Raw genomic sequence first — 22,031 nt, forward strand, 5'->3', positions numbered from 1 at the left:
CACAGCTGAACTTGTATTTGGTCACAATGTGCGTAGCCCACTTAAGGTGTTAAAGGAGCAGTTCATGTCCCATTCATCTCCAAAAACTAATGTGTTGGATTTTGTCTCCCAGTGTAAAGAGCATTTTCATTGTGCATCTTCATTTGCAAAAGAAGCTCTCTCCTCCTCCCAGAAGAGTATGAAACAGCACTTTGACAGGAAAGCAGTTGAACAGCAGATTAAGCCTGGTGATCAAGTTCTGGTCCTACTACCAATGCCTAGCTCTTCTCTTCCTGCCCGTTTCTCAGGTCCCTATGTGGTGGAAAGTAAAGTGTCTGACATAGATTATATAATCCACACACCTGAGCACAGAAGAAAAACACGGTTGTGCCACATTAATATGCTCAAATCCTATCATTCCAGAGAAGTTACCCAGGATGAGCAGGAAAAAACTCAGGAGACTGCTATCCCTGAAAAGACTTCACTTCCTTGGTTTGTTATGTCTGATGATGGTTTGGCAGTGCTTACTGATGGTCAGCAGTGTGGTAGGTTACCAAACTCTGAGTTCCTGCCTAAAATAGAAACACATCTGTCCTACCTTCCCAAATGTAGTCTGCTTGCTTCATTCCTATCCAACTCTGTTCAACGATGTGCCATCATGTACCAATGCATTAAAACATGACATTAATGTTACTGCTGCTCCCATTAAACAGCATACTTACAGTTGCCCTGTAGCAAAAAGAGAGATATTGAAGTATGAGGCCAACTACCTGTTAGAGAATGGCTTAGCCAAGCCCATTCACAGCCCTTGGAGCTCACCAGGTTTGGTCTGATGGCATGCCTCGTTTCTGTACAGATTTTTCGTAAGGTTAACACAGTTACTGTACCAGATTCATTCCTGTTGCCTCACATGGAAGACTGCATTGACAGCATTGGTCCAGCTGTGTTCATCACAAAACTAGAAGGGTACCTGCAGGTTCCTTTAACATCCCGAGCCTCTGACATGTCTGCATTTGTAACGCCTGACCAATTCTTGCAGTATACAGTGATGGCATTTGGTATGAGGAATGCGCCTGCCACCTGTCAGCACATGATGCACCTGGTATTAGGGGATGTTCCCCATTGCAAGGTCTACCTTGATGACGTGGTGGTATATTCTGATGACTGAGCCAACCATATTGCCAGTTTGACAGTGGTGTTCCAGTGGCTTGCTGAGGAGTCCTTGACCCTTAACCTTGCCCAGTGTGAGTCTGGTAAGGCCACCATCACTTACCTGGGGAAACAGGTTGGTCATGGGCAGGTCTGTTCAGTAGATTCCTGAGTCACAGCTGTCCTATCCAGCTCCCACTACCAGACATGAACTCTGACGTTTTCGGGGCATGACTGTTTACTACAGGTGTTTCTGTTAAAACCTCTCTGTGGTGGTTGCTCCCCTTACCAAGTTATGTAGCCCTGCTGTTCCTTTCATGTGGAATGATGAATGTCAACATGCCTTTGAAAATGCTAAGTCTCTCCTTCACAGAACCCCTCTCCTTGCTGCGCCTTACTTCTCTCTTCCTTTCAAACTAGAGGTTGACACAAGTGCTTCTGGAGCCGGTGCTGTGTTACTGCGGGACAGAGAGAGAGATGTGTGCCATCCTGTATGCTACTTCTCAGTCAAGTTCAAACATCATCAGCTGAACTACTCCACCACAGAGAAGGAGACTTCAACCGTGCTCTTGGCTCTTCAGCACTTTGAAGTGTATGTTGGCTCAAGTTTATCTCCAGTGATAGTGTACACTGACCATAATCATCTTGTTTTCCTAGCCCAGATGTACAACCATAACCAGCGGTTAATGCTTTGGGGCATGTTGGTGCAAGGCTACAAGATCAAGCAACCTCAAGATCAAGCATAAAAAGGGGGTAGACAATGTTGTTGCTGATGTGCTGGTGGTCTAAACTTTAATTTATCCATTTATACATCTTTTGGTGGTGGATGAACTGGACTATCTCACTGTGTAATTATGCTAAGTTGAATTGGACACATGGTATTAAATTCATTTGTTGTAAATTTCAGAGTTATGGATTACATAAATGGATTAAGCATAATTAAATTTCCATTTCTCTGTATGTCCACCCATTGAGATTACAGGGACAAATAATAATGCCAGAAGGACCCTTTGTCTTGTTGCAATCTCTGCCTTCCTCTACTTTTCCTCTCTCTCTGGTCTTATTATGGCCCAGTGGCCAACAGCCAAGGGGCACTCTGACGCAGAGGCAAATCTTTATCGATACGTGTAACTGTCACCTTAATCAGCCAATCAGTCACAGCTAACGCAGTGCTGACCAACGTGCGGATGTTCGCAGGGTCAATCAATTGCAAATGATTGGCACTCACAGCAGGGGTAGGGAGAGAGGGTTGTAGACAGAGAGCGTGCTGTTGTGAAGAGGAGACAGGCTGATTGAGTTGTGTTGACAGAGGGACAGCTGTGATCTCTTACCTCTCGCCACTGTTTGGACTCCACGCCCTGGGTGTACAACACAACCACTGAGAAGAGTGGAGGAGGAGGGTAGATAGGAAGACAGAGAGAAAGCAGAGGAATATATTGTCACTAAACAATCTCAATCAAGCATCCTGCTTCTTTAAATAGTGTTTGTTTTGTTCCTCCTTTTCCGACATTCATCATTAATTATCCTGCCACAATCTGACAGCATAATGAAGTGCCAAGCTTGATGATGCTGCACTGCATCAAATTCTAAGTATGATGTCCACATGCAAAGAACAAAGCTCTAAAGCAAGATTGAAGGCTCCTGGAATACAATTTAAGCCATGCAATCAAAACACAATTTCTTATCGGTGGGATTCTGATTCCTATTTGATTTTGCAACTTTAAATGAAGCTGAGGCAGGCGAACGCAACATGACCTGTCATATATCCCAAGGTCCATCTCCAGGCGAATACAAAACAGGGCGAGTATGATATTTTCCCAGTAGGTTATTTACACAAAGGGCTCGAACCTCCTCCCTATTATGTTAAATGTCTCCTCCATTCTCTATCCTGCGGGGAGTATCAAAGAAAATGCCTTTATGGCGGCTCCCCATGTGTCTCACCAAAAGACCAAAAGCCATTTGTATTCAAAGGCTAGCGTTTATACCCTGCATGCATTAAGGTACTTTCTGTAGCTCTCAGTGTGGAAAGGTTGTCACATTACTGTGCAAATGATATGCAGTTATTGAAGGAACACTTTGAAATAGCAGAGTAAACTGAATCAAAGTTAAGCTCAGCGAAAGTAAAAAAGTAAATCTTCGCAAAAGGAGAGGAGGTATCAATTAACTGTATTCTGGGTAAAATTTCCCACAGGAAAAGCTAAGCTGCAAGTAGCATCATAAAAAGCTGAGAACTTACATGGGTCGGATTTGGAGAAAGTGTCTCGGTCCAAGAGATTCCTGTAAGAGAAGGAAGGACGGTTACACATCAAAATTCCATTTGAGTCCAGCATGTGTTTATGTAAGTCTAATTAATGCGGCGTAACAGTTGGGAAATTCCATCTTCTGTAAGGTGCGTAAGGTGTCCCATATGTAAATGCTTCCAGTCTTATGGAGTTTGATCAAAAAATCCCATAGCAAAGAACTACAGGATAATTGCAAGGTAATTCAAAACCACACTTATCTTCTCATAAACCATATTGTCCTTGAATTTTCATTTCCAAGTGAGCAGTACAATAACCTCATTAAAGCACAGTAAAAGGACACAGAGGACACAGAGGTAGATGTAAAAACATGGGTGCTACTTATAACTGTTTGCCACTTCAAAGAATTCGGGGTGCATATTTCACCAAGGCTGCATAATCCTCTACAGTTATTCTTATGAGAGAAAATGATTGACATTGTCATTCCAGATTTTTTTGTGCAGTAGTTCAGGACAAAACAGCAAAAATGTTCACAATTGTCCACCTCAAAATGAAGTATTCCTGAAAGAGTTCCTAAATGGGCACCTGGATATGATGTATGCACTTGTTCTTTAGCCTATGGCCTAACTTTCCACCAAATTTCATTCAAATCTGTTGACTTTGGAGAAATGCTGCTAAGAAACAATGAAACAGTTAAACAAACAGGACCAAACACACTGAACAGCATCTCTCCTTCACATACATATATATGTATATATGTATGTATTTTATGTAGGTAACTAATCAACAGAAATATGCCATAGTTGAATAGTACATTGGTGTGTGACAAATACTGAAGTTGCTGCTACAACCAAATAGGACCTGTTGTTATGATTGGTTTTTGAATGGTGATTTAGTTACTTTGGTTATTCTTAAGTTTTTATATGATATTTTGGCTTTATATAATATTTTGGCTGTTGAATTCATGCAGCAAAGGAGGGACAACATTTCAAAGGTCCCAAGAACAGCACCAGGTTGTGCAGGTATTTTGGCGTAATGTTCACAGCCAGAATTACAGGTCACATGACAGAGACTTTTCCCAAAATATCATCATTACATATGCCATGATACCATGGATAATACACATTAAGAAAATACATTGTATTATCATAATTTGAGCCATTAGTTCCAATAAAAATCAAAAAGCCTCAAAGAAGATTATCATGGCAGCATTCATGTGTGAAGGGAGTCACCACTCAACCAGAGAACTCTGATTAGAGCTGCAAAGATTTGTCAATTAATTAATAGACCAAAAAAAATATTCTGATAATCTATTTAGTACTCTTTCAAGCAAAAATGGCAAATATTTTGTGGCTGTAGCTTATCAAATGTGAGGATTTTGTCTTGATTTATTGTAAACTGGATATGTTCGTGATTTGGACTGTTGGTCAGACAAAAATAGTTTGAAGACATCACCTTAAGCTCTGGGAAATTGTGAAGGGGGTCATCCCATGTCAAATCAGACAGAATCCAGAAAAGTATTTGCAACACCATGTCAAAACTAAGGCCTTTAAAAATATTTTTGTTCAATTCCGATGTTTTTATATCTTTTTGGCCATTTGATATTTTTTTAATTTTTACATTCTCAAAAACACCTTATCTGGGAAGCCAAGTTTGAGCATTAATATCTTGAAAAGTGTTATTCCTAGTTAGGACTGTCACAACATCAGATTTTGACAACATGATTATTGTGGCAAAAAGAATTCATGATAACGATATCATCACAATATCTATAAAAATTTGAAAAAAAAAAAAAAGTCCTGTGGATAGGACATGGAAGCTCCTATTGGGTCAAGTGAGGTGTCAATTGAAAGGTCAGAGTGCAGTAGCCATTTTGATACCAAGGTGTGGCTAATGTGGTTTACATGCAAACGCGAGTTATGATGGACAACACATTGGAGGATTAGGATATCTGCCGGCTAATTTGAAATGATGCAACAGCCATCCATGGATATTTATTGATGTAATAATGTGTATTCAGACCAAATCAGACAGTGCGGCGAAAACGTCAGTCCTCCCATTCATTCATTTGAATGGGGCTAGTGCGTTTCGGCTGCGGCTGTTTTGGCTGCTGCAGTGCCCCACCGGACTGCGGCCGGAGAGTTGAGCCAACTCCAACTTTTGGAGAAACGCAACCCGACGTCACTGCGGCTGAAGGCTGCAGTTTCCAATCACAGCCGGAGATCAGACTGATCAGAGCTGTAAACTCTGGATTATTTACACGATATTATCATATGTGTATCATTAACATGATATTAATATTTCATTTTTTAAATATCACACTTATTGTCAATACTAGTATATCACGACATCCCTATTTCTAGCCTTACCAAACTTTGTAGGATGGAAGACAAACATGTTCCAAGTATGATTGAACCATTAAAAGTTTATACTGCATGCCTATTGGTTTTCTATAATACCCTAGATTTGGAAAATAGTGCCATATTCCTCCATGGGAGTGATATTGAGGGTATTATGAAACCATTTTTTCACACCCATATGGTATCAATTATTATTTTTTCTTCAAATACAATCTTTTATTAATATTGTGCCAATATTTGACTGCTCTACCACTAATTAACATGAAGATATTATGAATAAAACAAAGCGTGGTAGCATTTTTCTGTAATTTTCATAGGACCAAAATGGTATGTGGGGTAGCTAGTAGGAACATGAAAATGTATGTGGAAATAGCTTAATGTATGATCATTTAGTATACAAAGTGCCAATGTCCTTCCATGTTTCCTTCATAGATAAATACACATAGTTAAAGACAAAATTTTAACTCATTTTCTATAGGTCATTAATAAATAATCTATAAACACATCCAACCATTTATGTGGAAACACACTTAAATACTCCCACTGGAGCTGAGAAGACCATTTCGGATACCACTTCTTCCTCCTTATACCACAGGATTTATCAAAATATTTCACTTACTTTCAATATCCAGGACCTTACCAAAGACATAATTCCCATCTCAAATGCCCTCTATTCCAATGAACGTACTGAAAACATGTTTATCCTTTATTTCTTACAATTAATCATGGAGATAATGAGGCAAAAAAATGTAATCCTGAAATGGATGTTTTTCTGCCATAGGTAAAATATCTCTTGAATCTGTGTCTATTTTTGAATGACATTGGCACCCACATAACCATACATCGAGCAATTTCCATGTACATTTTTATGGTCCTACTAGCTACCCCACATACCATTTTGGTCCTATGAAAATGACCAAAATATGCTTCCACGCCTTTGTTTTATTCATAATATTTTCATGTCCATTGGTGGCAGAGACCTCAAATATTGGCACAAAATTAATAAAAGACTATATTTGCAGAAAAATAATGATTGATGTCGTATTGCTGCAAAAATGTGGGTTTGTAGAACCCTGCATGCAGTACAAGCTTTTAATGGTTTTGGCATACAGAACACATGCTTGTCTTCCATCCTACAAAGTTTAGTGAGGCTAGGAACAATACTTGTCAAGATGTTAATGCCCAAACATGGCTTCCCAGCTAAGGCATTTTTGAGGCTGTAAAATTCAATTCATATCAAGGACTGAAAAAATATGAAAACATAGGATCTGAACAGAAATATTTTACAGGGCTTGGTTTTGGGACTCATTCATGATATAGACAAGGTTTGAACAAAATCTGAGAAGGTGCTGCAACAACCTTATCTGATTTGACACAGTCTGATATTTTATTGTCCAATGAATTGAGAAAATGATTTGCAGATTAAAAATAACTGAAAATAAAATTAGTTGCAGCTCTAACTCAAATGCATATGTGGCATGTGCAAAAAGTTCCCTTAATACACCCATGACAACCTTGAAGAAAGACTGACAAGACTGCGTCAGAGCTGACAGTAAACCCATCTGATGCAGCATTGCAGTACTGCAAAGTGAACGTACAGCCAAACTGTTTTTGCTTTGGTGGGTTTGGCCTCAGGGTACAAAACAAGCCACAACACAAACTATATATGAAGACTTATTTCACAATTCAAAACAACATGGTACCATCAATACAGTCAATATGCATCCACATTGCCTAGGTTAGATTCAAAGCTCATTTAGCATGCATGAGAGCATCCTGGAGTCACTGCAGCCTTGTGCTCATAATGTTATGGATTTGATCCACTTCTCGTAAAGCAGTATATCTACAGATGTTACACATATTCAGAACAGTTCTCATTCAGTCTCCCTCACACTGAACTACAATCAAAAAAAAAGCTACTATTGCATATCAGGATACCTACAATAGTATTTCCCCACACCCTGAATCCTCATATAAAACACAACCTTGTTCACGTTGGAGGAGCTATCCAGTTCACTGATCATCATCCAAACCTTTTCAAGCAGCCATACTCTCTGATTGGCTCACTGACTCATTCAAGATAAGAGTCGCAATCAGCATTAATATTATTCATGCAGTCTTTATTTTTAGCCTCTTCCAGGCTGGAATATGTGTGGTTTTTGGGAGATGGAGGGAAATTTCCTGAAAAAAGACATTCCCTTTCTTTCCCTCTGCCACTGTACGATCGAATACAGCAAATATTACCTTTAAAACCTAAAGACAGTGCTATAAATGGGACCCACTATCAGCTACTTCATTCAATATTTTAGATGAGAAACCTTATTCCAGATGGTTTCAGTGAATTCATTAGCACGTCAGTGAATGCAAAAGCCAATAAATATGTCTTGTTTCTAGTTTTTTTAGCTCTCGCCGTGTCAATAAATAACTTGCATGCAGCTCAGAACAATCCTCATGCCCTTAAGGGAAAGCAGGATTTCAATGAATATAGATGAGATTTCAGGACTGAATCCAAGCAACAGGAAATCATTCATGTACATGTAATTCTGAATTCTTGGACACAAAATCTTCTGTCACAGGGATACGTGGGGGGATAAAAGATGCAGCTTTGCTGGGTATTAGCCTTGGGCTGACCTGACTACAGTTGGAACATTGTCAGTGTAATTATCACTGGAGATAACAAATCCGTCCATGACTAACTGCCTCTTTGTATCCACCTGTTACTGTCTGGCATCCATTACCCTCTGACAATTAGCTTGTCCATCACCTCATCCCATCTCTCGGTGCAAAACAGAATGAGCCACATGGAAAAAGGAAAATAGGAAAACATAACATCCTGTTTCACTTTTGCACATTACTGCAGAAAACAAGCCATCATTTGAGATGTTGAACCTCATTTTGCTCTCACAGAACATTTTTTACTCCAGGAAGAAATAATTGGTATACAGATTTATAAACCCATTCAAATTAATCCAACATCTTACTGTGCACATGGCCAGAGTACACACAACGGTGCCACAGGATGGGTATTAACATCTCAGTTAATCCATCTGCTCTCGTTGAAGTAACGCTGCCTATTTCAAAAGTTAACTCCTTCTCTCTACACATCTCAATGGGATAATAGAGGATCATTATCCCGAAACCTGATGTAGGAAAAGTTTGTTGATGAAGATGAAGTTCAATGAAAGTAGGACAAAAGTAATTTGAACCAGCCACTCCTCATGTATTGGCCTTGTTTCATACCGTGGCACTTTGACCATCTAATTTGAAATGACGTGAATGATGGCAAACATGACTTTTCTTATTCCTCTTGATCTCACCACCTTCATTAAAACTCTGAGTGCAATAATCTCTTGTCACCGGAGCATTTAATATTTTATCACATATGAAGCAAGAGTCTGGAAAGTATTATTAGATGTAGAACAAACAAAACTACAAGAAATAGAATTCAATTCCACTTGAGAAAGAAAGAAGATCAGTTTAATAGCTTTCTTTCTCTACCTAATCATCTATAACAAAGTAATGTTTGTTTATTCATCAGTGAATTAAGCTTGCAGTTATTGATTATGCACACTTTAATTAATAAGTAAGGCAGTACCTGGGAAAGCTGTTGAAAGCCTTTGAACGTTGAATTAGCGTCAAACAAGCTCTGTATGTGCTCTGCAATCAAATCTGCTAACTCTCTCTGGCTGTGTAAATGTGCCAAAAAAGTGTTTAGTTTGGCCAAAAAATTGATAAATGTTTCTACTGCCGGCCAAGTGTGAAGGAGGTTTGACCTCTAAAATGTGGTTGGCTGTTAAACTCTAATTTCAAGGAATATATAAGGAGCACACGCTCCCTCTTGGTCAGGCCCCTGGAGATATTTCAGCAGCTCCTTGGTCCATGTGGCTGATCATTAAAGTGAGAAATGCGGGAATTAATTCCTGCACCCCTAGTGCCTTATTGTCAGCAGTCCCTTAATTCTCCACCACTTTCTTGGAGTTGTCGAAATCATAATTGGCACCTTGGAGAAATAGCATCTAATTCAGCAGAAAGTGGTTTTAAATAGTCTTGAATCTGGCTGGCAAATTCCAGTATGAGCTGCTGCCTCATTGGCTCTTAGAAGGACACGAAAATGCAAGCTTGAAAGTCAAGTCTCTGACTGGGTTAGAGGAAGGCAAGACTCTATATTACATTAGAGACAACGGGAGATGGCTGGGAGGAGAACATAAAGGATGGTTTGAATTTTCAAGTCTGCTCTGTCACTTCACTTTCACTCTTGCCCTATGGCCCTCTCTCCTTTGACTGAGGACAGACACTGTATTCCCAGAGTCAGTAGTTCTACTTTTTGTCTAATATACCCTTAAGCAGCTTCTCAGGGGTCAAAGAGTCAGAGAACCAAACGGGGGAGCTATATGCTTCTGCAGAGGTTAGCTGACCCTTTATAAACTGGAGGAATCACATTAGTCAGACAGAAATATTCCCACTTTCCTTGAGGGTATTTTGTAATTCAGAAAAAACGTATTTACAGTACATTATGCAGGAAAGGTCATCAGATACAGGCGTGTAAGGAGCACCTCCGCTGAAATTAAAGACAACAAATTAAAACAACAGCTGATAAAATCTGCTGAACTTCTGCATTTAATTACTGGAAATGTGCCTCTCTGCCTGAATTGCATAACAGAATTCCTCGGAAGGTGACAGATGATGATACAGAGGAATGTTGCTTTTGTCTGGATCTTAAAACCTCCCCCCCATTACATGCAACACGCAATCTGGTCCCTTTATTAGTGACAGAGCCATCTGCTGACCTTCACTGTGATGGCACCAGGTGTCTTCTCCTCCTCCATCTGTTTAATTATTCAGTTTTTGTTCCACCTGCGATCTCTCCAGGTCGACAATACCAGCAGCAGAGCACTCCCTGGGCGGCCGTCTCGTAAGAAGTGACAGAATCTCAGTCATAAAACTGCTCTTCTGGTAGTATAATAAATGAGATTGCACATATGCTGTGAATCCCTGGTTCGGTTTGGCTTTTGGTGTGTGACCAATGTCCGACCTGGGAATAATATCACTGCTAATTGCACACTGTGACAGCTCGGGATTTGTGCAGAGAAAGGGTGTTCTTTTGCAAGGAGCTGGGAGAGATGTGCATACTGATACAATGTGGCTGTTATAACCCTGGCAGAATACTTTGCACTTAGCCTACTGTGAATTCCCGCCAATTTCCCCTCATCTTTCCATCGCTGCAAATATCTTTGAACACGCTAACTGTGTACTTCACAGACTGGCAATGTGAAGCACTTCTGAAAAAAAAAACTGTGTGGATTCAGTGAGGTGTGAAGTGGAGAGAGCAGGGTCAATTTCAATAGTGATCATGATGATAAAGCATACAAAGAAACTCTCTGAGTATAACACTAATAATATTAGTGAGGGATGAGATAGCTGTGAGCACACCATACAGGGTGGAAATAGAGAAATTGAGCTGTTTAATTGGTGCTGCCCCAGATGACTAGAAGACGCAGACAATACAATCTGTCTCTGATCACAGTCAAGACTTAGCTACAACATGTAAAATACTACGCCAATAAAAGTAAAACAAGCTCACTACAGTGTTAAATGCATCCTCTGACAGCAGGCATGTGGGAAATCACACAATGAAGAAAGAAAAAGAAATGCTCAAACAATTTATGAGTCACCAAGACCCCCTCAAACTGCACGTCAAGCATCCAATCTAACAGAAATTCATCCCGGTTCTAAACTTAACCAAGGGCGACCAATTTGGGGTTAAAATTGGGTTTAATCCGTACTGTGTCTGCCCAATTTAAGTCGCCTCAAATGGATGTGTGACTGTTTGAACCCACTGATGTGGCTGGTCTTCGCACCTGCCTAAATAGAAATTTTCTGAAAGCTTCAAATACAAGTGGTGATGTGTGACGACCCTCTCTGGACAGACTCTTTGTGCTCTACCTGCAGGAGCCTGGTGGGTGAAGTTGGGTCTTCAGGGAGATTCAGCTCACCTGGACTGACTGTCAGTCATTTGCCCTCTCTCCTCTGGCTTCCACCATTTTTGGTTTTGGTTGTTTAGTTTCATTTATCTCTTAGTTATGTACAATAAATCTATTTTTAGTTAAAACTCATGTGTGGTCTCCCCTGCTTTGTCCAGCCTTGAGCCAGGTTGTGACATGATGTAAGCTGTTTTTTGTTTTTTTTTCTTAAAATAACTGACACAATCAATGCTCTTTTTTTCACGTTTTTAACTTTCAATTACTTTGTTGTTACATTGACATGTAGAAAACTCAAATCATCAGCTATTTCTAGAACCTTTTTTATCAACTAGCAAACTGTGTTCTCACAACTTGAACACCAATCATATCATGCTCGGCTGATGATGTCAGAAATACGGCTTTGCATGTTCCATTTAAAGGCGTTTAACATGAAAAAGAAAAGAAAATCAAGCAAATTTGAAATCAGACTAACTCACAGCTTCTACAGAGGCCTCTAACCATTTCAGTTCTGCAGCTTGTGATTAAGTTTATCTTGAACAATTAATACATTTTGACTGATAATCCATTTCCCTACAGTGGAAATTAATTGTATTTGTATTATCAAGCCTGAGGTTTCAGCTCTATACACAGTTTTGTAGCAAACACACACACACACACACTCACCCACACAGGCAGAAATGTCCCTTTTGGCTACTGTATAACATATCCACTCAAATGTACAAAAAAGAAGAATTCCCAACTTTACGGAGCCAACAATAAGCTGACAATAAGTAGCTTGTTTAGGCCTGCAGTTAAGACTGTCAATGAGAGAGACCTTCAACATACGCAACATAATGTGGTAAAGTCTTGACTGAGCAACCTGTCACACTTTGTACGAATCCGCCACCAGCGCTCTCACATTTCCCAGACAAGCTGTGATGTTAGGTCAAATATCCCCCGACACAAAAATCCACTAACATACTTTGCTGACCCTTAAGGTTCCTTGAAAATAGTGACAAAAGCCGCTTGATACGTTTGAGCCAAGAGGGACTGTCTAGATTTCCTATCACTACACAACACTCTTGACTTTTCCTGTCATTCCAATCAACACTTTCAGACAACACAGGCGGCATGCAGAGCGTCATACACCACTGGCATTGCACCACAACTGTGTTTCCATGGGATCCCCCTCTACTGTCATACATCCCAAATGAGAATATATTAATAACACTGACACCACCACAAGCCAAGTGTCTGGGATCCAAACTCATTTTCACTGTGTCAGGGGTTCATGCATAATTATCCGCTTCATCGACCTGTGAGACTCGCCTGCTGCAATCTTAACATCCCCAAAATTGGAAGAAAAAAAAAAAAGTCTGCCTCTCTTGGCGCGCTCATGTCTCTCAGCCACGATCCCCAAGACAGATGCGACACATCACTCACAGACACGAGCCATCCTGCAAGATAAAAGCTGCAAGCTCGCCTGAGGTCAGCCTTAACCCAGAACACGATATGAAAAGAATGGCACAGTAAAAACACTGCAAATTGAAATTTCTTTCTTGCTCAGAGAGATCTGTTATTAATATTTTATGTTCTTGCACAATGCAAACTAGTTCAACTCAAACTTGCTTTCTGCCAGGGCAAAACAAAAGGATGTTTCAACCAGGAAAAACCAGGTCACAGGGTTTGATTAAATGGGTAACCAAGACTGAATGAGATCAACAGCTATTAACACAACAACAGCAGAGTTACAGGCCACAGCAATGCAGTCAAATAATCGAACAATAGGTCGGTTACACAGCTTGAATCCCAATTGCTCTGCTCAAGAAATTGTTTTTGACAGATCGAGCAGCGATGCCACACTTCCTAATCGTCCTGATGATTTCACTGAGGCCCCCCCCATGCGATGATTGCCTCAGGAGGAATTCAGATCAAGAAGCATGCCACAAGTTTTCAGATTGACCCTGGGGAACAGCAATCAGTGGCCTCATACACCAGGGATCCTCTCCTGCAAGCATCTGTCACAGGATGCTGACAGTCATGTGACCCCTTGTGTGTTTCACCAGGTAATGAATCCCTCGGGAACAGAGTGGCCTGGTTGAGTTAGATCCCCCCAGCTATGGAATGCATTGATTGGATGCAGTGCTACTCCGACCAATCTATCACTGCAAATGAACGGTTACAGCGAGCTCCAAAGCAACAGCACAGAATAGGAGGGGACGGCCAAGAAGCAGCGCCTTCGTCCTGATGAAATAGGCAATGGAGGCTGATAAAGTTCGATGTTCGAGCTGTCAGGTGGGAGGCTGAGCGTAGTGGAAGGGAGGGTGGCTTTGTCAGCCGATTCCACGTTTAATAGAATACCTGTGGTGTGTTATGACACGTTGCAGAGGGCCAGTAAATTTCTATAATGTGGCCTTTGTTGATCTGTTTGCGGATGGGAGTGAAATAAAAATTCAAGCTACGTCCTTGTGCCTGGTCATTTTGTTAGACTAAAGCGTATATAATGTTCTTAGAATGATACAGGGTCTATATCTTGGCTTTTCATCAAATCATTATGCCATTTTCTTTCCCTTCACTTTCTTCTAGATTATACCTGTCTCACAAATGAGATGCCTTAAAGTAATCTTTCAGGAGCAAGAAATAATTTTGTTGCGATAAGGGTTGTAAAGATTTGTCAAGGTTGTCAAGCTTATCAACTACAAGGGATTCTATTCCCTCACTGTAGTCACAGCAGCACATACAGTAAACAGAGTATTTACAAAGCATTACTAACATCCCACACATGGACCTGTGAAGAGAAACATGGGAAAAAAATTCCATTCATTAAATGAAGATCCATGTGTCAGGCCTTTAGGGGCGTTGTGGTTTTTGTCTGTGTGCACATTTTTCCAACATTCATTACCAAAAGTGTGCATCACAGTGGAACCACGGAGCCCCAGTTTCCCTAAAGTCATTGTACATGGGAACTCTGAGACGGTCTGGTAAGCTGAGATATAGAAAGGGCACATTCTACAATCCAGCAGGATTCACATGCACTACTTTGCTCATAATTAAAGCATGATGTAGCAAATGGCATAGACAAGTTATGAAATATTCATTAGAGTTGCTTAAATATTAACTAATGAACACACTCATTACTGCCACGTAAGAGGTGGGATCAAGTCTGTAAAAGTACCAGGGGATCACTGGCCTTAAACCACTGAACTGTATTCACTGGCAGGAATACAGGCCACTTGAGCTTGAAGAGCCATCTTATTGCTGAGTGTATATTGCTGCTAAGAAGCAGATGCTTTGGGCTCGGCTCACTGGCTGACCTGTGAGTAAAACCAATCAGAACCATAAGAGCACATGCAATATGTTATCACAGTGATATGCACTTGTTTTGATAAGGGGTTGTCTGCTTCAGTCCTTCCAGTTTGTCAGGGGGGCTTGCAGTAATATTGGCAGAGGGTTATGAGAATGCCTGTAGGGCTGCACGCCACAATTCAATTCCATGTGCGCTGCAATCTCAGAGCTCTCAGGCTTACTAAATCAATTACACAGAGTTGTGGAGCCTGTGCCTCTCACCCACATAACACCCATTGTTTCTTGGATGGACCAAATACACACTTGCTGATAGCTGGGCGGAGTGGCTGCATGCATGGCCGTGTATTTCATATACTGTATGTTCAACTTTTGAGCAGTCCTCAGAGGTCAAACATGAGCTACTGTAGCAATTTCCACGAGTCACAAAGAAGAAAATAGGACCTGAAGTCTTCGCATCTAAAGCAGACAATGTTTCAAGGCCCAGTGAAAGCTGGAATGATTTTTTCTTCTCTATCAAACCGTGTCCTGGAGCAAGTCTTTGTTTTGGAGAGACATTAATGACAAACAAGGGAGCTGCAGATCGACAGAGCCTGGGGGCATCAACACAGACCCCAGCTTAAAGTATGAAGGTCTGAGGGAAAAAAACAATTGTGTGCACCACGAGGGAAACAACATGAGTCCAGCTGCTACTCAACACATGCCCCACTATGGATAAAACACACACATATACAGTACATACACACAAGAAAGACCCCCCACACAGTATAAAGTCCACAGCTTATACATGCCACATACACACACACACTCACAACTGAATATTTTATTACATAAACACAGAATCCTAAAGTAGACCTATACAGGATTTAATACTGTTCACCCTCTTCAAACTAAATACCCCTCTTATAGCTGGTCTCTCAATCTCTCTACTGCATAAATACATGTGACTAATTCATTAATATCCAAAATGGGTTATAAGGTCAGCTACATGGTAACAGCAATGTTGGGTTTGTTGTGCAACCACAGAATTTCAAAGTGGATGACAAGCAGCCTTTGCAACAAGATAGGCAATCAATCAATTTCCCCTACAGATAACTGACTGGCGGATGGAGATTTTGAGAAGAATGCAGATGAGAGAGAGAAGAAAAACGGTGACCGCAGGATGTTTGGTTAATAAATCTCTCTCTCCAGTGGCGTTATGTATATTAAGTCCTAAACTCTCTATAGGATCGACAGCAGTGCACATGAGAACACGTCATTTACATGTATACAGCACTGACATAGCCAGCAGGTACAAACACTGTGAATTATGGCAAAATGACGCACAGATGGGGAAATCTTTGTAACACAAATTAACACCGATTTCAGTGAGATATGTTGTTTAAAACCGCACCAACTGTTTTTGTCGACCTATATAAACCCACTATATGTTGCAGCAGTATACTGTATACACTGACTCTACCTGCAACCAGCGCTGCCCCACCCTATCAAGCCGAACCACTTGCCATCTTCGTGGTATTTGGGGGGTTTTGTGGGGGTTCAGTTGAAAGTCAATTGAAAACGAGAGGAACAATTAAGTGTTCGTTCTTCGCGTTTCTGTAACAAACTAGTGTCGCTTTCGGCGCCTGTCAAGCAGTTCACACTTGACACACTGCCTCAGGGGAAACCTCTCAGGCACGCCAACAAACTCTACGGCGATATCTCCTGTGGCACGCGACTAGGCGCGCGCAAAGCACACGCACGCACACGCACAGACAGACACACACACACACACACACACACACACACACACACACACACACACACACACACACACACACACACATACACACACACACACACGAGATACGCTGACGGAGATAGATATGGATTTATATAAATATCTAAATAGACACCACAGACTAAATATTTACGATAAACAGGACAATCAAAAGCTTAAAAGTTTGGGTATGGTCAGATTTACAGCATTTGTATGTGATTGGGGGAATGCTGGACATTACTGCAATGCCAATTAGGTGCTGTGTGAATTTCTAATTCTAACTAAAAGTCTGTAAAAATGTTAAATAGGCCTATTCCAATTAGATCTGTATGCTTATAGGTCTTTATAGCAGATGCGGCGATTTTACCTTCATATTTCTTTAGTAATGTTATCTTTTTTTTTAAAGTTTTTCTAGCTATTCTTCAGAATTTTTTAAACGTGGTTCAGGTTTAAGTTAGGTTTTTCAGCACTGAGATGTTTAATGGCACATTATTCATCACAAACAGTGATGCTTCTCACAGCAAGACGCACCGAAAGCGCGCGGAGCTCCCCAAAACCTGACGCAGACACAGCACCAGCAGCGCCGGGGTGCACTCACCTGCAGGATACGGTGATCTCCACTTTGGTGGCCGGGATGCTCCCACTGATGGGGTCGAAGTCACGGACCGTCGCCGTGGCTTCCACTTTGTCCATAACGTCTCCCTCCATGCTAGCGGGAGACCCAGGCCAGCTCCCCGGGCCGCGAGTGTCCCTCTGAACCTGGAGAGCCGACGGTGGAGACCCGGAGCGCAGTGGACGAGCGAGCAGGAGCGGATACGGTCCAGACAAACCTCCTAAGTGCTGTCCATCGGACGGGCAACAGCATAGAAAGTTTAATGGGAAGCTGCAGCGGCGAGGCGTTTGATTTGGCTACACTTGGATCACATGCCAGGACACATCAGCGCTAACTCCGCTGTTTTCCAGGCAAAGAATGAGCTCTTCTGCCAGAGGAGCGTCTGAAAAGTAAAAGCTGTGAACTCCACCCCCCCTGCCTGCATTCTCCTACAAGCGGAGCTGCGACTGACACTCGTTGCAGATTCAAGCTATTGATATATGGCTGGACGGATCGTTATTTGGCTCCAAATTGGTTTTAAGAGCTTCTAACAGAAAATAAATAAGCAATGAGGGGCGTGAATGTTGCCTTAGGTTGTATTTTTCCTTTTTTTTGTTTGTTTGTTTTAATAAATTAATAGGTGAAATGTCGTGTATGAAATTGAGCCGGTTATTTAAAGTGCAATTTTCTAGCTATGGAAACCTGCAGAAGTAAAATATCGCCTCAAATTAACGACAAAATAAAATGTTCAAGCTGCACCTTTACGTCACCTGCAGCGGATAAATGGTTTATTCTCACCCAGTGTAGAAAATTACATCAGTTCCTCCAGAGCCATCAGCTCTTATTTCTAATTGAAAGGCTGTCTGGTTCTCTTTCAGCATCTGGACAGCTCCTCAAACTCCTGCAGCTTCAGTCACAGCCTCGTTCCTCATTTGTAATGATGTTTGTTTTTCCTCCACACCTTCACTGTATATTCATCTCTGGGAGACTGTATAGGTGTTCTGTGCTCTCCCAGGGGAGCTTTACTTCCGATTCATCGTTTTCCTGATTGAACAACCTGATGAAATGTGGAGGAATTCAACCTGTCAGACGAATAATTCAAAGGTAAACTGCTGTGGAGATTTTTGTGGGAATTGTGTGTGTGTGTGTGTGTGTGTGTGTGTGTGTGTGTGTGTGTGTGTGTGTGTGTGTGTGTGTGTGTGTTCTGTCTGTTATAGGCTACTTTTGGGGACAAATTTCAGAATTCAGACCAGATAACTGGGGACGGCTTGTCCAATTGGGGACAAAAGTCATGTCCCCAATTGGGAAAAAGCTGATTTTGGGGCCAGTGGTTAAGGTTAGGGTTAGGTATGTTGTCGTTATGGTTAAGGTTAGGATAAGTCTCCAGGAAATGAATGTCAATGTAATGTCCTCTGAAGTGATCGAAACATGATTGTGTGTGTGTGTGTGTGTGTGGTCCAGGTACTCCTCATGTTGTTGGCACATAAATCTGTTTACACAGTCATTTGCGGAGACTTGCCTCCCTTAAGGGGACAGAAAGCAAGTCCCCTTAACATAAGTCATTAATTTTAGGGTGAAGACTTGGTTTAAAGTTAAGTTTAGAGTTATATTAGCATTAGGGTTAGGTTAGGGTTAGGCATGTGGTGGTTATGGTTAAGGTTAGGATAAGTCTCCAGGAAATGAATGTCAATGTAATGTCCTCTGAAGTGATCAAAACCTGATTGTGTGTGGGTGTGTGTGTGTGTGTTGGGAGGGGTTGGGGGGATAACTCCTATCAGTCAAGGCAGAAATCTCAAAGGAGAGGATCACTGCATAGAGTGATTGTTTCTCTCTTGTAAAATACATTTAAAGAAATCACTCCCATGTCACCTGAAAACATTGACACGGTTGTCACTGGCAAATAGGCTAGCTGCTTGTTCTCACATGGAAACGGCCAATCACCCTCTCTAAATCACCTGTTTATGCAAATATATACAGGACTGCCTCAATCTGTGACATATGGAAATCAAACTCTACATATACACACCGACACATCTATATAGTTGACACATGACATGGGAACATATGAGCTCCACGCCACAGGTTTTACATCACTCTCCAAGCGTCGTTTATGAGCAGAAAGCATTGTGGGAGGTCTATGCACAGCGGTAGCGCACCGCTATACCTACACTTATACACCTGGGAGTGAGACTTGGATTGATTGGGCGGCAAGGGTTGCACACTTCGGACACAACACCATCAGAGCGCTGCTTCATCATTAGTCATGTTCACTCGGTAATTAGGCCCTGTGGTGGCCCTTGGATGGTTGATTTTGAGCTCTCCTCAGTGAGCTGTTCCCCACCGCCTGCTGAGACACCCTCCATTTTTCCCACCCGCAGCCGCCCCACTTCCTATAGCTGTGGCAGGAGTGTAATTATGGCTGTATGAATCCTGTCTGCGGGGAGTGTGTGTGTATGTGTGTGTGTGTGTGAACAGTGGTAACATCCAGACCTGCTCAGCATAAACAGCAGGCCACAGCATCAGTAGGGGGAGGAGGCCAGATGATGGGGTACAAGCTCCAACATCACCGGTGTTTAGTTCTGCAGTGAGGAATAGCCTCCAGCAACAAGAGAAGAGACTCAAGGGTTACAATTACTGTACTGTATGTTATTATTTTCATTTTGTGTATTTTTTTACATTTTCATTTTTTATTACTTTGTTGCATTTGCCAGTATTATTAAGAAAAATACTGAATAATGAATATTTGTCTGGCAGCTGTTACTTTTCAGAAGAATCGAATAAAAAAAAAAAAACCATGATGTATTTCTATAAATTAAAATACCCAACAGTATGTCAGATAATCAAAATTAGTAGCCTACCACCTGGACCAGACTTCGTCTTTTGATATACTTCACTGTTAACACACATTTCCTTAACTTAACACTTTTATTTGTGGTGCAGCACTTCTCTATTGTAGTGCTGCCACTTCTACTTAAAGCTGCCTTAATCCAATTTTGGCCACTAGGGGGCAGAAAAACATTGAAACCAGATACACAGCCACCACTGTATTCCCAGTTTAAGGCGACAATATGCTTAAAAAGCTTGTACAATGTGCTTCCTGACCATATCTGAAGGAAAAACGTGTTTATAGTTGCTCCCAACAGTTAGACTCAAAGGAGGGGTGACAAGCCTGCCGTCATAGAGAAGTGCAATAATCGTGATAATCTCTCAAATGGGGGTTAATGATGCAAGTCTTTCCTCAAAGGCATTCGCAGTGTTGCACTCATCTGTACAAGGAGTAGAGCTGACAAGAGAGAACTTAAGAGAGAAGTTAAAATCCTGCATACTCACCTCACCTCAGCACACCTAGCTACGTGTCGTTTATGTTAGTTATGGAAAGTGACAAAAATGATCAGAAACAGCCACAATTCAGATGCCAGGAGGGTGTGGAGCAGGTAGGTTTCCGATACTGTTTGACCATCCAATAAGCACTTCTGTTGAAGCATATGACGACTTAAGGCTGTGTTCAGACCTGAAAACACAGTAAGGTCTTAGTACTGTACTCACATCATAAACAGCCAGAATGAATTAAATACACAGCATAATATAACTACTTAAACATTTACATGTAATGAACTAATACAGACTTAAAACTTGCATTTCATTCGATAAAAACGGCGTTGTGTAGGCCGTAGTCTTCTCTATAGCACCTTGTATGTCAACAAAATAATAAATTTAACCTTACCAAGAAGCTAGCCAGAGGAAATATTTTAGCTAAGTTTGGCTAAATTTACTAATTTTCAACCTGTTTAACATAAAATTATGCCACCACACATGAACAAAGATTTGACATTAATGTGTACATCGTGTGTGCCCGCTTTCTTACCTGAAAACACAGCAAAAGGACAGATGAATACAGCTAATACTAGCTACCTGTTACCTGCTACTGTTCAACATTCAGACCGGTGTAATTTGTGCCTTTGGGATTAATTTACAGTGTCAGTGACACACACAGCCGCTACTGCCATCTACTGCCTAAAACTGATACCGCACTAGAGCTGTAATAGTACTTTTTCAGTGACTTAAAAGTGACAGTGTATTTAGTTAAACAATCATTTGAAAATACGAGTGTACAGTACAAACTGATGCCCTATTAATTACGAAACATGGTTGCCATGGTAACCGTCCAGCTGTGTGGCGTTCACATTACGCTATATCACTTTAAGGGAAACGTTAAAAAAGGTTTCATGTGTTATCCAGCAGCAAGTTGTGTCTTCAAATGTATTTTTGTAATCATATAAATGTCTGCTTTCTGCCTGGAATGATAATATGTTTGCCCGAGGACGAAAACAACAACAACAACGACAACGTTTAAATCTAGCTAATATTTCCACAAACCGGTTCATTACGATTAGTTCTTCTTCTTCGGCGGAACCTGCATTTGTGCAGGCAGCGACAGTCTGTGGTTTAGCCCTGGATGAATAGTTTATCTTACCGGGAAAACAGACACCAATTATGAAAATATATCTGGAGGTAACGTTACAACCCGTGATAACAGGTAGGATTTTTTCACGTTTTGACGCTGAGTTTATAATGCAAATCAGGAAATAACACACAGAGAGCTGCGGTCATAAACTGGGTTTATTCAAACTCTTGATCCATTACTCAAACTGGACGTAGTGAATCGTATTTCATGCTTTAAGTACTTGA

The 22,031-nt window shown here is 41.2% G+C and overlaps 1 protein-coding gene across 3 annotated transcripts in view; it reads right to left on the reverse strand.

The window, feature by feature from the left end:
* The window catches only part of cpne5a (copine Va), an 85,586-nt gene extending 63,859 nt beyond the window's left edge, over positions 1-21,727 (reverse strand). For 2 of the 3 annotated variants that reach the window (XM_067592070.1, XM_067592069.1), the window contains exons 1-6: positions 21,208-21,727; positions 20,673-20,853; positions 19,833-19,938; positions 17,349-18,399; positions 3,365-3,405; positions 2,460-2,506 (exon numbers count right to left, since the gene is read on the reverse strand). In XM_067592070.1, coding sequence (XP_067448171.1) covers positions 2,460-2,506; positions 3,365-3,405; positions 17,349-17,458 — 198 coding nt within the window. In that variant the 5' untranslated portion in view covers positions 17,459-18,399; positions 19,833-19,938; positions 20,673-20,853; positions 21,208-21,727. The remainder of the gene's footprint in view (positions 1-2,459; positions 2,507-3,364; positions 3,406-17,348; positions 18,400-19,832; positions 19,939-20,672; positions 20,854-21,207) is intronic. The other variant, XM_067592071.1, reaches the window with a different exon arrangement.
* Positions 21,728-22,031: the final 304 nt, after the last annotated feature.

Source organism: Thunnus thynnus, chromosome 6 (assembly GCF_963924715.1).
Source record: "Thunnus thynnus chromosome 6, fThuThy2.1, whole genome shotgun sequence".
Lineage (NCBI taxonomy): Eukaryota > Metazoa > Chordata > Actinopteri > Scombriformes > Scombridae > Thunnus > Thunnus thynnus.